At 46.3% G+C, this 14,231-nt stretch overlaps 6 protein-coding genes across 6 annotated transcripts; 3 read left to right on the top strand and 3 right to left on the bottom strand.

The window, feature by feature from the left end:
- Positions 1-37: 37 nt before the first annotated feature.
- On the bottom strand, positions 38-2,702 carry HD556DRAFT_1435129 (uncharacterized protein; the record flags this gene model as incomplete). Its single annotated transcript, XM_041305392.1, has 9 exons — positions 38-149; positions 219-750; positions 803-1,116; positions 1,169-1,311; positions 1,333-1,391; positions 1,441-1,817; positions 1,873-2,024; positions 2,069-2,476; positions 2,535-2,702. The coding sequence occupies 9 exons, from the start codon at positions 2,700-2,702 to the stop codon at positions 38-40; spliced, it is 2,265 nt and encodes a 754-aa protein (XP_041152883.1).
- Positions 2,703-4,018: 1,316 nt separating this feature from the next.
- Positions 4,019-4,428, top strand: HD556DRAFT_1249911 (uncharacterized protein; the record flags this gene model as incomplete). Its single annotated transcript, XM_041298884.1, has 2 exons — positions 4,019-4,131; positions 4,191-4,428. Coding segments are annotated over 2 exons (351 nt in total), but the record flags the coding sequence as incomplete, so codon positions are not given.
- A 1,173-nt stretch (positions 4,429-5,601) lies between these two features.
- Positions 5,602-7,870, top strand: HD556DRAFT_1314263 (uncharacterized protein; the record flags this gene model as incomplete). The annotated part of the gene is made up of 13 exons (XM_041300908.1): positions 5,602-5,687; positions 5,715-5,805; positions 6,256-6,257; positions 6,314-6,352; positions 6,412-6,459; positions 6,550-6,560; positions 6,674-6,693; positions 6,817-6,859; positions 6,976-6,987; positions 7,049-7,059; positions 7,243-7,275; positions 7,332-7,392; positions 7,461-7,870. 13 exons carry the CDS (start codon positions 5,602-5,604, stop codon positions 7,868-7,870), a joined length of 867 nt encoding a protein of 288 aa, XP_041152881.1.
- A 2,135-nt stretch (positions 7,871-10,005) lies between these two features.
- HD556DRAFT_1189911 (uncharacterized protein) lies at positions 10,006-10,714 on the top strand (the record flags this gene model as incomplete). The annotated part of the gene is made up of 3 exons (XM_041296144.1): positions 10,006-10,200; positions 10,255-10,425; positions 10,478-10,714. Coding segments are annotated over 3 exons (603 nt in total), but the record flags the coding sequence as incomplete, so codon positions are not given.
- A 1,699-nt stretch (positions 10,715-12,413) lies between these two features.
- On the bottom strand, positions 12,414-13,242 carry HD556DRAFT_1458581 (uncharacterized protein; the record flags this gene model as incomplete). Its single annotated transcript, XM_041308196.1, has 4 exons — positions 13,014-13,242; positions 12,900-12,959; positions 12,662-12,847; positions 12,414-12,614 (listed from the first exon to the last, which is right to left on the bottom strand). Exons 1-4 carry the CDS (start codon positions 13,191-13,193, stop codon positions 12,414-12,416), a joined length of 627 nt encoding a protein of 208 aa, XP_041152879.1. The 5' UTR covers positions 13,194-13,242.
- A 159-nt stretch (positions 13,243-13,401) lies between these two features.
- Positions 13,402-14,141, bottom strand: HD556DRAFT_1458575 (uncharacterized protein; the record flags this gene model as incomplete). Its single annotated transcript, XM_041308195.1, has 2 exons — positions 13,402-13,676; positions 13,733-14,141. The coding sequence occupies 2 exons, from the start codon at positions 14,139-14,141 to the stop codon at positions 13,402-13,404; spliced, it is 684 nt and encodes a 227-aa protein (XP_041152878.1).
- Between the last annotated feature and the right edge of the window lie 90 nt (positions 14,142-14,231).

Genomic DNA, 14,231 nt, shown 5'->3' with positions numbered 1-14,231 from the left:
CTTACATAACTACAGGGAGTGAAGTATAGAAGATGTATTAATCGTGACCTGAGACCTCTAGGATATCCTGCAAGGTGTGAGACTCCTCTTCCGCCAATTGCTCATCGTCTTCCTCCTCCTCCAGGTCTTCAAGCCCATCCTCATCCCCACTCAAAGTCCCTAAGGCCAACGACTCATTGACAGCAGCAGGACACAGTTTATGAGGCACCTGAACTGACGGAGAGGACGCGCTCTCTCCTGGGCTGTTGTGCAGGGCCTGCCCAGGGAGCAGTGTCCTGGAAAACCCAGGTAGCCCCGCAATGTCTTGCAGCCGCTGGCAGTGATAATCCAGGAAGCGGCCGTGCATGTTCCGGAGGATCTGTACTTGATGGGCCAAACCTGGGTGCAGTGTGTGCAATAGGATCTCGCATTCCTCCAGGTAATGTCTCTCGTCTTGCAGATACGTAGCCACATGCCTGATCTCTACATTCAGACACTTGATTTCTTCCCTCGCATGACACATCTTGAAATATAAGTCCATTGCATGGCGACCAGATGGAGTAGCCCACAGGCGTTGCGAAATATCCTTGCGTGCGTCACGGAGAAGCTCGAAATCTGCAAGGAATGCGTACTCAACAACATCTTCCCACTTCAGTGCTGGATGTGGTGAGGATAATGCACGAGCAGTGAGGTTATAGCGATTGAGAGCTGTACGGATGGCTGCAGACTGGACTTGGAGGGCCTTGCTGATGTGTTTTTGCATTTTATAGCCTAGTTACAATGCACATTGAGTACATATTTCAAACAAAAATCGACGATATACCTGTTCCTGCCCTATTCATCTTGGAGAGTTCGAAGATCCTGGCAACAATTAGTCCTTCGAGTGTGTCCAATGCCAGCTGGTACTTCCTGTTGGCGACGAGCCATCCAGCGTTTTGCCACTCGATATCTTCAGGCTGCCAATGTTTGTCCACACCAAGCTTCATCTCCAGGTCATGGATGATTTTGAGGTCCTTCTTGTAATTCTCTAGTGCATGACGGCGTGCTGTCTTGAGTCTTACTGTCATGCTAATGTCAGCCTGTCCAAAGGATGATCCTGGCGTGGTCAGAGACCATGCTGTCCCATCTAATTCCTTCCTAATACTAGAGATAAGTGTCGTCGCAGGGATCAAAGAAAATAGGTACGTACTTGCTTGCGGACAAGTTCACGAGCTTCTGCCAATATTCCATTTGAAGAGTTTCCTGCTCTGGCTCATGTGCATGACTTAGGAGATACGCACGTTCATTCTCGAGCCACACCTCGAGTTCTGATTTGTCCGTGACACCGAGTTCCTACATCAGGCATGGAAGAACAGTCTGGCCATCATACAGAATGTCAAGCGCCTGTTTGTAGTTGTTGTATAGGAACGTAGCTACCAATGAACCCATCAGACAAAACATAATACAAGGCATGCAACTCACTCAAATTATGATATATTTCAAATTCGTCATTGTGCTCGAAATAACCTAAGATTGCTTGACAACGGTGAAACACACTCGCATAACGAGTGGCAGGAGCGAGCGCATTTGACTTTGAGAATGTCTGTTCATAACCCTTGAGGTCTTCTAAGCCGAGACCAGTGACATACGTTGTGAGGTGATCTAGTTGACATAAACGGCGGTGGGCATGACCATGAAAAGCTCCGACAAGTGAGGTGTGATTCAGGGTACGAGCATGAGGACCAAGAGAGCTGCGAGAGAGTGTGGTCTTGAACCTACATCCAATGTTGTATCCCCCGCCAAGGTTGTGTCCGAATGTATCGAGTAGCCTTGAGACAACAGCAAGTGGATATTTTGCACTGGAATGTTGTTAGTCGCTAACCTGAATACATTGCAATAAAGAATTGAACATACCGTTCACCACTCTGCACCATGTCTGCAATGATAAGTGTAAAACTGTGTCGACACACTGCCATAAAGATCCCCGACTCATCAAAAACTCCCCACATCCATTTCGTTTTGTCGTCCTTCATATTTTTCCATTGACCTGCACAAGGGTTATTATCCTATCAAAGCATTAGTCAGTAGAGTTGTAGTAGGTGAAGCTTACCTCGTCATCATCATTGAACAAATCAACTTGAGGGTTTAACGCGTCTGTGAAAGAATCCACATACTCCCTGGTCAAGTAACGATAGTCTACGATGGATTGAGATGTCAGGAGCTCTGATGACTGAGGATTGTTCCGTGATACTAAATCTTCGGCATGCTCCTCATTGGGGACTCGCTTGAGGACTCGCTTGAGTGAATCGTTTCCATCCATTGTGTACAACAGACTAAATTTGAGTTGAGGTTCCACATCCAGGGTATACAAACATGCAGGACATGCATGTTTGAGGTTCCAGTCGATAGCACTTCGTCCTATTGCCTCCTGGACCAGTGAACGAACCTGCGTGCAAATGAGCAAGTAAAGATCCAAAGCGATCAACAATTGGCGTGACAGGTAGCTATGGAAACATTTCTAGATAAATAATGAATCATTGTTGTATAGATAGTGTTAGTGTGATGTTATGACTCACACCTTGCAAATCACAGAGAGTCTTCATAAATGCTTGAATAGAGAAGTTTGGGCAGCGCTGGCATGCGATACAATAAAACTCCAGGCAGTCAATGGTCATGCCGACTGAAGGATTAATCGGGGAACAGGGAATGACACCGTGGTGGATGAGTGCTGAAGCAAGATACATGTTGGATGAGAGAATTGAAAGGTGCACTTTCTCAGCATCTGTAGAACTTTGTAATTGAAGCAAAGTAAATAAACATTCAATACTCACGATGTATATCAACAACTTCGATAAACACTTGGCCAGCATTGACGTCATCGGCATCAACATCTTTCTGCCTCTCAAAAAATCCCATTCCATGTTTCTCATCTCTCTCCAGACTCCATATAAGGTACGCTGTAATTAGTGCTGGCATTTGGTAGTCAAACACCTCAATCCCATGTTGTGTTCGATCGCGTCGTGACCGGTAGTCTTTACGATGAACTGACTGTCTACTATGGCTTCAAGGTATGCAGTGAGCCATCTTTTACCTTCAAATTGGACTTACACATTTTAAAAATCACCAGCAATCCCATGGGTGAGTTCCTGCAGTTCTCCCCCTCCATGACTTATATCGAGTGGCTGGGTTCCATCGAGAACATCCCAGGCACCATAGGAGTCGTCGTCGTCGTCCACCTGGGCATTATCATCCGTGACATTGCCATGGTCATGCAGCGCCTCTAGGGCATGCCGTTGATCAGCAGACATTTCTGAGGTAAGTCGTTGGAATCATATAATCATTATCAAGTAGCAATAGTCACTATGTACCTTGCAGTCGAGCCCTCCACCGTTCTATAGCACTTGCTGCTCGTTCAGCAATTTTTCTTGGCCCGAGTACCTCCTGAGTAGGCCCAGAGCCCCGACGACGAGGATCACGTGAGGACACAACATGTCAAATTTTTGTAGACGCTAGTCCAGTGTGATGGCGTGTGTGTGAACTACGGCTTGTCGTCATTTTCTGATGTTTTGATTCTCAATTATTCTCAATTTGTCAAGTGATTGATGTGCCATTCAACAGATTCACGTGATACAATACTGATCTCGCGTTTCTAGGCCGCCACTTACTTGTCAATTGAGCAAGTGTCATGCATCACAGTTCATCTGAAGATCCTGAGGCAGATGGTAAGATATATATACTGAATATTATGTATACATCTGACTGGTTGACACTGGCAGCACCTCTCACACATTCCCACAAAGTCACGTCACTTGAAGTGCATGAAACAAAGACTACCGTGACCACCGAGACTTCGGCACCTGGTACTGCCAAGACACGGACAAGAACCAGCACCACAAAAATATTAAGGACTTGCACCACAGAAGTCAATCAAACATTCGCTTCTCCCTCCCAAAATACTCCCAGCTCTATTTGATCTCGAGTGGCACCATCTGCATGGTCCCGCACCCAAGCCTCACTGTCATCCACTCGAACAACCATTTTGGCATCCCCACACGCACCACTCTATGGCCCATCAATTCCCCACCAAAGCACATTCAATTCACCTCCAGAAGGGCATAACAGCAAGTTCTATGTCATTACTGTGGGGCAACAAGTTGGACTTTTCTTTCACTGGTATGTAGTTCATCAAAACGCATCTGCTCATATCTAATTTTGCATTATCGTGCTTTCAGGAATGATGTCGCACAGCGGGTGAATCGTGTCAGTGGTAATATCCACTACAAATGTGATATGTTCCAGGAAGCCCTCGTGCAGTACACTCGCGCCTATAAAAATGGTGAGCTTTGTGCAATTCCGATGCCTGGTTCCCCATTCTGGCCCACCAAATCACAGACTATGTCCTCGGATGAAGAAGACATTTGGTCTCATATTGAGGATCTCTCAGAGCAGATGAGCAATGCGCATATTTGATACATTGTCCTGTCCTACATAGAATAACAGTGCTACTTAGTACCATGTATGTCATATTAGGAGTTAGTATTAGTGGAAATATCAATAGGTTACTGGTTATTGATGATAACTAAGATGCATTGTGCGATGTGAAGATGCGTTGTCCGACGTGAAGATGTGTTGTGTGAGGTCTGAATTAGGCATTACTACTAACTGGTGACCATTGCGATGTTTTGGATTTACTCAAGATTTGCTCCAGTCACATTAACAAATGAATGAAATACCTTTTTCTTTCTTTTGGGCCTTGAAGTACATGATTCAGACCTTAGAAATGACTAGTTACTTGTGTGAATGAAGTAACATGAATTGAGTTTGAGTACACCAAATCATAAATCTCCTTTGAATTATAGATCAGTACTACATGTGACTTGCTGAAGTACCAGTACTGTAGTACATCATTGTCCGACTCGCTCGACATTTCTTTCTGCGCTACATTAATTATGGCGTAACTTCTTATCAAAATTACAGATCAAAGCAAGCTGATGGCCAGCCTCCATTTACTATCACTGGCACCAAGGACAGATACAATATAAAATGTCTACTTGAAGCAGTCCCAGGCCACATCGTCATATACTATATCCAAGTGTGACTTCTCTGCAGCTTAACACGAACCTGACACAAGAGCCTCATAAGGAAGTCACCTTTGATGTATTTTGGAGACCAGGAGCTTCCAGGAAATTGGGAGGGGACGTTGTATAGAATGAGGTTTCATTGTTGTCATCAACTTATAAGATCGTCTATGCTAAGCCACATTATGCCAGTACTATTACAAATGAGATGTAGGTGTGCGCCTTATTCCTGAAGTGATATAAAAAAAATGCTCCAGGACAGCTTGAATTAGCTGTATGTTTCATATGGTATACCTTACATATCAATTAGTTAAGGTAGCATTGCGGACAAGTGATAGAACTCACCTGAAAAGCGGACTGGCATCGCCTATGTCCTTGAATTCATATCTTCTATCGTTGCCAATGTTTTCTGCCAGACACTGCGCTTCTTTCTTTCTGTTCAGCTGGTTGTAGTTCCACATAGCGAAGATACTCATTATGATTCTGTTAGAAGATCATATTATTATGTTGCAGTTCGGAAGACTGATGAGACATACGAAAGTGAAATAAATCCCATGTTGGTGCCATGTTCAATGTGGAAGCATGGCGGGTCAACATAGATGAAGGAGGAACAGACACTGAGCCAAGCATGAGCAGGCAAATAGTTTGTATGTATGTTAATACGACGTACCCTCCAAGGTTACTAATACCAATGGCCATTGCTAGTACAACTCCACACTTTAAGTCGCCTCTCACATTCGAGCCTGCCCACGCTAGAACAACTGCGACGGTCAGATAATTCCCCACAGCCGCAAGACAAACTCCAATGTATGACAGACCTGCTTGTACAGAGTTGACTATACACATCAGCTGGGACTTGCTTCAAGTCCGTGGAAGGGTACTCACTGAATAGCCTTGTTTCTAAGAAAGCCCCAGCAAACTATTAAGAGCAGCAGCGATGCTGAATACAAGTGAGGAGAACCAGAATGCAGATACAGTGATAGGCTGAGCGAGGAGAACCAGAATGCTGAAACATCCAGAATATTTGTACATGTTGATCCATATTGATCCATACCAGATTCGGTAGTCTTTGACCACTTGTCAACATCCTTGATTGACACTTCACTTCTATGAATTGGTGGTTTGATATTGGTAAGCATGATCATAATTAATGTGTGGTTTGTCCTTGATTGACGCTGCTAGGTCATTGATGATCTGGGAGATTCATGCTTTCTGGTAGAGGTAAGTGTTATTTACTTATAATTAATGTGTGGTTTGTCCTTGATTGACGCTTCTAGGTCATTGATGATCTGGGAGATTCGTGCTTTCTGGTATAGGTAAGTGTTATTTACTTATAATTAATGCATGGTTTGTCCTTGATTGATGCTGCTACTAGGTCATTGATGATCTGGGAGATTTATGCTTTGATTCGGGTCTGGTATAGGTAAGTGTCTACTTATAATTAATGCATGGTTTGTCCTTGATCGACACTTCTAGGTCATTAATGATCCGGGAGACTCGTGCTTTGATTCAGGTCTGGTATTGGTAAGCGTGATCATAATTGATGTGTGGTTTGTCCTTGATCTCGATTGACACTTCTAGATCATTGATGATCTGGGAGATTCATGCTTTAACTCAAATATCCTGGTCTGGTGTAGGTATAGGTCCCAGGCGCCAGGTACATGTTGATGCAAACTCGAGTTCACCACCTAAAAGCTACGAAACAGTCTCAATACACCGATCGCTGGAGTAGAGCTTCACTCTCCAGCTTATGCGCACATGCTTACATCTGACTCTTTAGGTTGAAACATGCTATGCACTTGATCGCAATGTGCACGCCACTGGTAAGTAGGTCTATTATCCATTTCATATAATCAAAACTCAGTGGTGAAATTGAAGGACATGTGACTAAGGCATCAGATGTCAAAATTTTTAACTTACATCATTTTATCAGTCGCAGGTCGCAATCCAGGTAAGCATGTGTTGTTTTATTGTGTTTGGTTCATGTTAACATATTCTAGTGCCTTTGATAGGTCCAATCAATGTAAGCAACTCGTGTTATTTTACGGTATTTGGTTCACAACACGTCGCGTTGATTTAGTAGATTGTGCCATCACTTTCTGACTAGTAATCATGTTTGACTTCATTGGCAACAAACACTCTGACGCCTCCATTGATGGCTACCACCCTGACTATTTTGCTACCGGCTGTTCTGAACGTGTTGCAGACCATGGATCATTTTCTGGAGCTCAACAAACCGGTAAGTTCTCTGATTTTTCAGTAGTGACAAGAACTTAATCTCCTTTTTTTTAACAGCTTTTACAGACACCCTATATCCTCCAAATCACGGACCTTCGACTTTGGAACACAGCTCCTTGTATCAAAATCTTATTCCCTTCAACTCAGCATGACCAATCACACGTTTGTCTGACCTCTTGAGCTCAGACACGAACATCAACTGGGAGGATCCTGCTCTATATGCCAACCTCCCGTCTTTCTCTGAGCTCATGTATGAAGATACATCTACATGGCAGGTACCCGATGGTTTTCTGCAACTCCCTAGTGCCCATAGTAGAGAGGAGCTACCACCAACTCCTAACACGCAAGTACCGACACCCGACAACTCCACATTCAATTCTGAATCATCTGTGGATTCTCGACCATCTGACATTGGTCAGACCCAGAGGCAAGTGCTTGATTCGAACACCGATAGCATCACAACAGAAGCAGTCGCCACCGGCAACAATTCCTCATGGGCTGCACGGAACCCCAGACAACCTGTACTCACAACTCGCCAGGGTGTCAAACTCACAGAGGCACAGAAGGCATCACAAAGAATTGCTCAGGAGCAATGACGATCAAAGGAAGCTGCGTTGAATGACGCTGTGAAGTCTCTTGCCACAACATATGCAGAGATGATCGAGAAGCTAGCGGACGAGCATAGTGTCACTACAGCACATATTACAGTGACCTATCTCCGTATAATACGAGGGAACGGACGTGCATAATATCCCGTATGATACGGGCCAGCGAACCATGGGCCCATGATAAAAATATCCTCGACTATGACAGATGGGCCGGGAGGCAAATTATTCCCAATGGAGGCGGGTGGGCCCATGCAGGGAATATATAGAGTAGATGAGTGGGCCGATGTAAATGAATATTAGGTAGACGGGTGGGCCGAGGTAGTTGGATATTATGCAGATGGGTGTATTAAGGTAGATGTGTATGAGATAGATGGGTAGGTACTTGTTATCACATTCACGGGTGGGCCCAGACACATATTAAATTAGACGGGTGGGCCGAGGGTGTTGTATGGGATGTTGTATTAGATGGGTGGGCCGAGGGTGGTATACAATATAGATGGGTGGGCCCATGTGTATCATAATTGTAGACATGATGGAGCTGAGGTAGTTGTACATCAACCAAATCAGAGGAGGTAATAAATCAAAGTTACCAAGTTCCTGGAGCATCAGGTGATCTCCTGACATGGCAGTGCGAAGCTTGTGTTGCCCTACGAGACGCCAAGTTCCGGCCACCAGAATTTGAGTCAACTGTACCGAGTTCCGAGTTCCGGGACCTGGAACTCACCACATAAGTTAGTTAATACTTTTTGATGGTGCACAGGTTGTCTTGCAGAATGTGGAATCCGGGGTGCAAAGCTTGTGTTGCCCTACGAGAAGCCAAGTTCCGACCACCAGAATTGGAGTCAACTGTACCGAGTTCCGAGTTCCGAGTTCTGGGACCCGGAACTCAACACATAATTTAGTTAATACTTTCCGTGTTAAATGGCCAACCGAAGTTGAGATGTTTCTGAAGAGAGCAGCAGGTGCTCTCTTGACATGGCCTCTGATGGTGCTTAGGTTGTCTTGCAGAATGTGGAATCTGGGGTGTGAAGCTTGTGTTGCCCTACGAGAAGCCAAGTTCCGACCACCAAAATGTGAGTCAACTGTACTCAGAGGAGGTAATAAATCAAAGTTACTGAGTTCCCGGAGCAGCAGGTGATCTCCTGACATGGCTGTGCGAAGCTTGTGTTGTCCTATGAGACTCCAAATTCCGACCACCCAAATATGGGTCAACCGTACCGACTTCCGAGTTCCGGGACCCAGGAGTCGACAAATGAATATCTGATGACCAGCGAGTCAACCTTACTCAGAGGAGGTAATAAATCAAAGTTACCGAGTTCCTGGAGCAGCAGGTGATCTCCTGACATGGCTGTGCGAAGCTTGTGTTGCCCTATGAGACTCCAAATTCCGACCACCCAAATATGGGTCAACCGTACCGACTTCCGAGTTCCGGGACCCGGGAGTCGACAAATGAATATCTGATGACCAGCGAGTCAACCTTACTCAGAGGAGGTAATAAATCAAAGTTACCGAGTTCCCGGAGCAGCAGGTGATCTCCTGATATGGCAGTGCGAAGCTTGTGTTGCCCTACGAGACGCCAAATTCCGACCACCCAAATATGGGTCAACCGTACCGACTTCCGAGTTCCGGGACCCAGGAGTCGACAAATGAATATCTGATGACCAGCACACTTCCAATCAGGTAGTATTTCATTGAGCAATGGATAATAATACATCTTTGACAGCCAAAATTATCCATGGCTCCCTTATCTGATCCTCTCTATCTCCACCCCCTATAACACCAAAGTCCAGACATCCAGCATTCAGCGTCTGATTTCCCAAGATTAACATCCAGCATGAACGGTTCTTCCCCTTCCCCTCCTGATAGCATAAACATCTGGCGCACTTGGGCCCTGACTGTGACTTATGAAGCAGGGGAATATACTGAACAGAAATTCAAGGCAGAGAAGACTGGAGGAGGCCCAGTCATACCTTCCCCCAACCTAGACACTGATCTGGTGATGGCGTGCGATCGCTTGGCTGATGTACTCATAAAGGCATCTAAAAATCCCAGTGGGTCTTCCTGCAGATTCGGAAAATTCTATTTATCATTCAAATTCCTGCATGACAGTTCAGATGCAGATGGATATTGCAAGATATAGCAAATTGATCTCCCCGAAGGACACCGGGCATAATGAACATAGAGAGGCGAGGTTGATTGAGAGGTGTCCTCCTGGCCATGAAGGCAAAAGGTTGGTCGATGAACCTGCAATAATTCTCGATGCATCCGGTGCCATTATTGCATGGTATCTCCCAGACGCCCTGACAGATACCACCCAGGTGTGTAATATACATTGTTACTGGATGGATATCGAATATTAATGGAACCTACAGAAGGAAATCAAGGAGGCCACCGATTTGCTCGCTCCAAGCCTCGAAAAAAGTGTAAGGGCTGATGGCAATTGGCGAACTAATCAAAGGTTGTTCAACCGGGGCTCCGAAGATGTTGGAGCAACTCCCGGATGCATCAATCTATCTCCGGCATGGTTTCAACAGGGACACGAGGTAGGATCTGATGAGATGGTGATTCCGGCAGTCATACTCACCAATCCCAAAGAATGTGTCCGATCCGGAGGTATCTGCATCATTGAAGGGACCTTCCTGTGAGAATATCCTCAAAGCCATTGCAAGGCCAGCAGCCATCGCATCCGCGGCACTCAGAGTCATGCATCCTGAGCAGTACTGGGCAGGGTTGAGAACCTTGTCAAACCTTGGAAATATAGCAGTAAGCAAGGATCTGCCACAGATGCCGGAGGCCCTGCAGTACTGGGCATCTGTGTTTAACACCCTCTCCATCATTTCCAATCGGGAAACCCCCCATCATCGAGACCACATGTCCATTGCTGAATGCTTCGACATTCTCACCACCATGGGGAACTATTCCAATGCTCGGATGACAATGCCAAACCTTCAGCTGGAGTTCAAGTACAATTCCGGCTGTATGATTGCGTTTTCCGGAAAGATTGTGAGACATGGAGTTTATGATGTGGAAGGGGATCGGATTGCTTGGGCATGGTATATGAGGGATGCTGTTCATATTTATGCTGGTGTTCCATCATGTGGATGGGCTAGTGTGGATGGTCCATACAGCGTGTGAAAGATCAAACAAAGAGCAAGCATTGTGACCTATATACATTCCAACAAATGAATACCATGTACCAATTGTGATCCGGACCTCAATACTCAATTTTGAGCATTTCCAAAGTGATATGTGGGCCTGAATAATTTGGATGCAAGCCTCGGTATTCGATAATTGGAACTCAGGACTTGACATATGGGAGTTCCGAGTGCCGGGGTACTTAGTCCCGACACCCGGACCTCAGCACGTGATATTTGAGACTGGGGGAAGATGTATAAATACACTCGAATTAACATTTGTTATTGCCATACACATTTAACAAAACCCTGAACCACGACATTGTGGACTCCGGACTCGACACTGTTCTGAATACCGAGTTCCGGACGCCCAGGTCCCGAGTCCCGAATTTCGGAGGTCGGGGTTCGGAGACCCGGAGCTCGGCAACTGTGTTGGGTGTCAGGGTATCCAGACTATTGGAGATAGCATGTGTCAGTATTTTGCGTTTCATGGTTTATGTTGGGTGAATATGGAATCGTGGATCAGGGACTCGGTATTCAGAACAGTGTCAAGTCCCAGGTCACGAGCTCCGAGTCCCGAGTGCTGAACCCCGGGTCCCGAGTCCTGAATTTCGGAGGTCGGGGCTCGGCGACCCGGAGCTCGGCAACTATGTTGGGTGTCAGAGTACTCGGAGCATTGGAGATAGCATTTGTCAGTATTTTAAGTTTCATGGTTTATGTTTCGTGATTATGGAATCAGGTGTCAGGGACTCGGTATTGAGAACAGTGTTGAGTCCCAGGTCATGAGCTCCGAGTCCCGAGTCCCGAAACCCACACCCAGCAGTTGCCGAGCTCCGGGTCGCCGAACCCCGACCTCCGAAATTTGTGACTCGGGACCTGGGGTTCGGCACTCGGGACTCGGAGCTCGTGACATGGGACTCAACACTGTTCTCAATACCGAGTCCCTGACACCTGATTCCATAATCACGAAACATAAACCATGAAACTTAAAATACTGACAAATGCTATCTCCAATGCTCCGAGTACCCTGACACCCAACACAGTTGCCGAGCTCCGGGTCGCCGAACCCCGACCTCCGAAATTCAGGACTCGGGACCCAGGGTTCGGCACTCGGGACTCGGAGCTCGTGACCTGGGACTTGACACTGTTCTGAATACCGAGTCCCTGATCCACGATTCCATATTCACCCAACATAAACCATGAAACGCAAAATACTGACACATGCTATCTCCAATAGTCTGGATACCCTGACACCCAACACAGTTGCCGAGCTCCGGGTCTCCGAACCCCGACCTCCGAAATTCGGGACTCGGGACCTGGGCGTCCGGAACTCGGATGTGAGATTTTTGAATGCATAGAATATGTTACATCTTGTATACAATGAAGACTGAATGGGACTACACTCCTTTGCCTTTCCTCAATTTCTCTAACATGTCAGTGTACATCTTCACCTCTGCCATCTTGTCTTTGATGCCCTGATCTTGCTCCTCCAGCAATGCTTCCATGCGTTCTTTGATGAACCTCAGTCCCATGAGTGGTGGAGTCGAAGTGTTTTTCAACTTCTCTGGAAGTACCAAAGCATCATCCTCAACATTAAGCTGAAACAGATAAGTCATCAATCAAGGTAGTTCAGCTAACATCTTACCGCCCAATACTGGTAGTGAGAGACGCAGGAAGCCATTATTTCATCCCACTGCCATGGTTGATCAGGGATCCAGTTGTTTCCCCTCCACCATGGACATGTATATGCGAACACAATCCGGGACGGATGTCCTGCAATTGGCTCATCATGAAATGAAAGGAGGTGGAATGAAAAGACGTCATCCGGAACCTGTGTTCCAGGTGAGCATGGGATACAACTTAAGGATATAAGCGACAGGGACCGGAAGAACCGACACGATATTCTGTGAAGCGGAGTACTGCAGGAGTGGTGTGACAAATGTCTGCTCAAATTCTTAGCATTGACCAACAAAGTCATCAGGGCAGTGGTAACATACACTCATCTCCCATTGCAGCCCGGCTTTAAAATACTTGATCCGGTCAGCAGATAGACCATTGTTGGCAGCTTCCGTCCGATATTGAGAGATGCATGCACGGACGCGCGATCCAGCCATTGCCAATGTGCAGGAAATTGTTGCAAGGCTCAGCTTCAGAGGTCGGTAATGGCTTCCTGGCATTCAGAGTGCCAGAAGTGGATGCATGAGATGCAGACATGGCTAATACAGGACTATGGCGCTGGCAATACAAGTGAAAGATGGTCAAGATGTGAAGATAAGAATCACTGATGGATGGATATGAAATTCAAACTCCGACATGGGCTGACCCGGACAATTCCCGGGCCTCAACTATGTATGTGGAAAAAGGGATTTCATGAGAAAACAATGTTCATTCATCTCCAGCCTCTATCAACACATTTTGTAGGTCTTGAAAAGCTGCCTGCGCATCCTGTGCCAGCAATGAATACATTTGGGATTGCCTTCCGGCGTAGCATCCGTGACCCGGAAGTCGTTTCTCCAATGATTCCTGCATGTGCTCGCCCCATTGGGTTGTTTTCCACAAAAAGAACTTACATGTCCAATCCATCTCCAATTTGACCAATAGCATTTCCTCCCTCCATCGATCCCGTAGTGCCTTTGCCCTCAGCCAATGGACTCGGTAAACTTGGCATGGGTCCAGTCAGGTAACCGCGGGATATGACATGCAAGCAGGAACTCACATTCCTCATTCCACGATTGATCAGGACCCCCGAGGTCGACTTCAACAGACCAAAACCAAGCCAAAGATTCATTTCGTTGACCTCGGGCATTTGGGTCTCCCACTGCAGTGCTGATTTTGAGTTGCTCGCGAAGCAGGGGTTTGTATTTCTGAAGCTGGTCTTGCCCTGGCTCAAGTTTCATCATTTGCTTCCTTGTCTTTGTATATATGCTGGCATGGAGGGAGACTGCCTGCTGCACCGACGTCACCTGGGACCAAGCTCGAGTTTTCAGGGCCTGGGATTTGGCCTGCCTAACACTTGTTCGGAACAGGATGGCCTTGTTGCAAAGGTAAATGCGGAGATTGTGAAGGGCATCATTGGCCTGCCCTTCATGAAGCGACATCTCCAGGGGAATCAGATCCTCTGCCATGCATCGTCTGCATCTATCAACCCCCAGGTTTGATGGCAATGGGATTACAGTGAGCTCGGGAGAGTTTGTCCATGTATGAGATGTCTCTGT

This window comes from Suillus plorans, assembly GCF_016647745.1.
Source record: "Suillus plorans strain S12 chromosome Unknown HD556scaffold_111, whole genome shotgun sequence".
Taxonomy (NCBI): Eukaryota; Fungi; Basidiomycota; class Agaricomycetes; order Boletales; family Suillaceae; genus Suillus; species Suillus plorans.
Note: the sequence above shows the minus strand (reverse complement) of the source record. Positions and strands in the feature narration are given on the sequence as shown.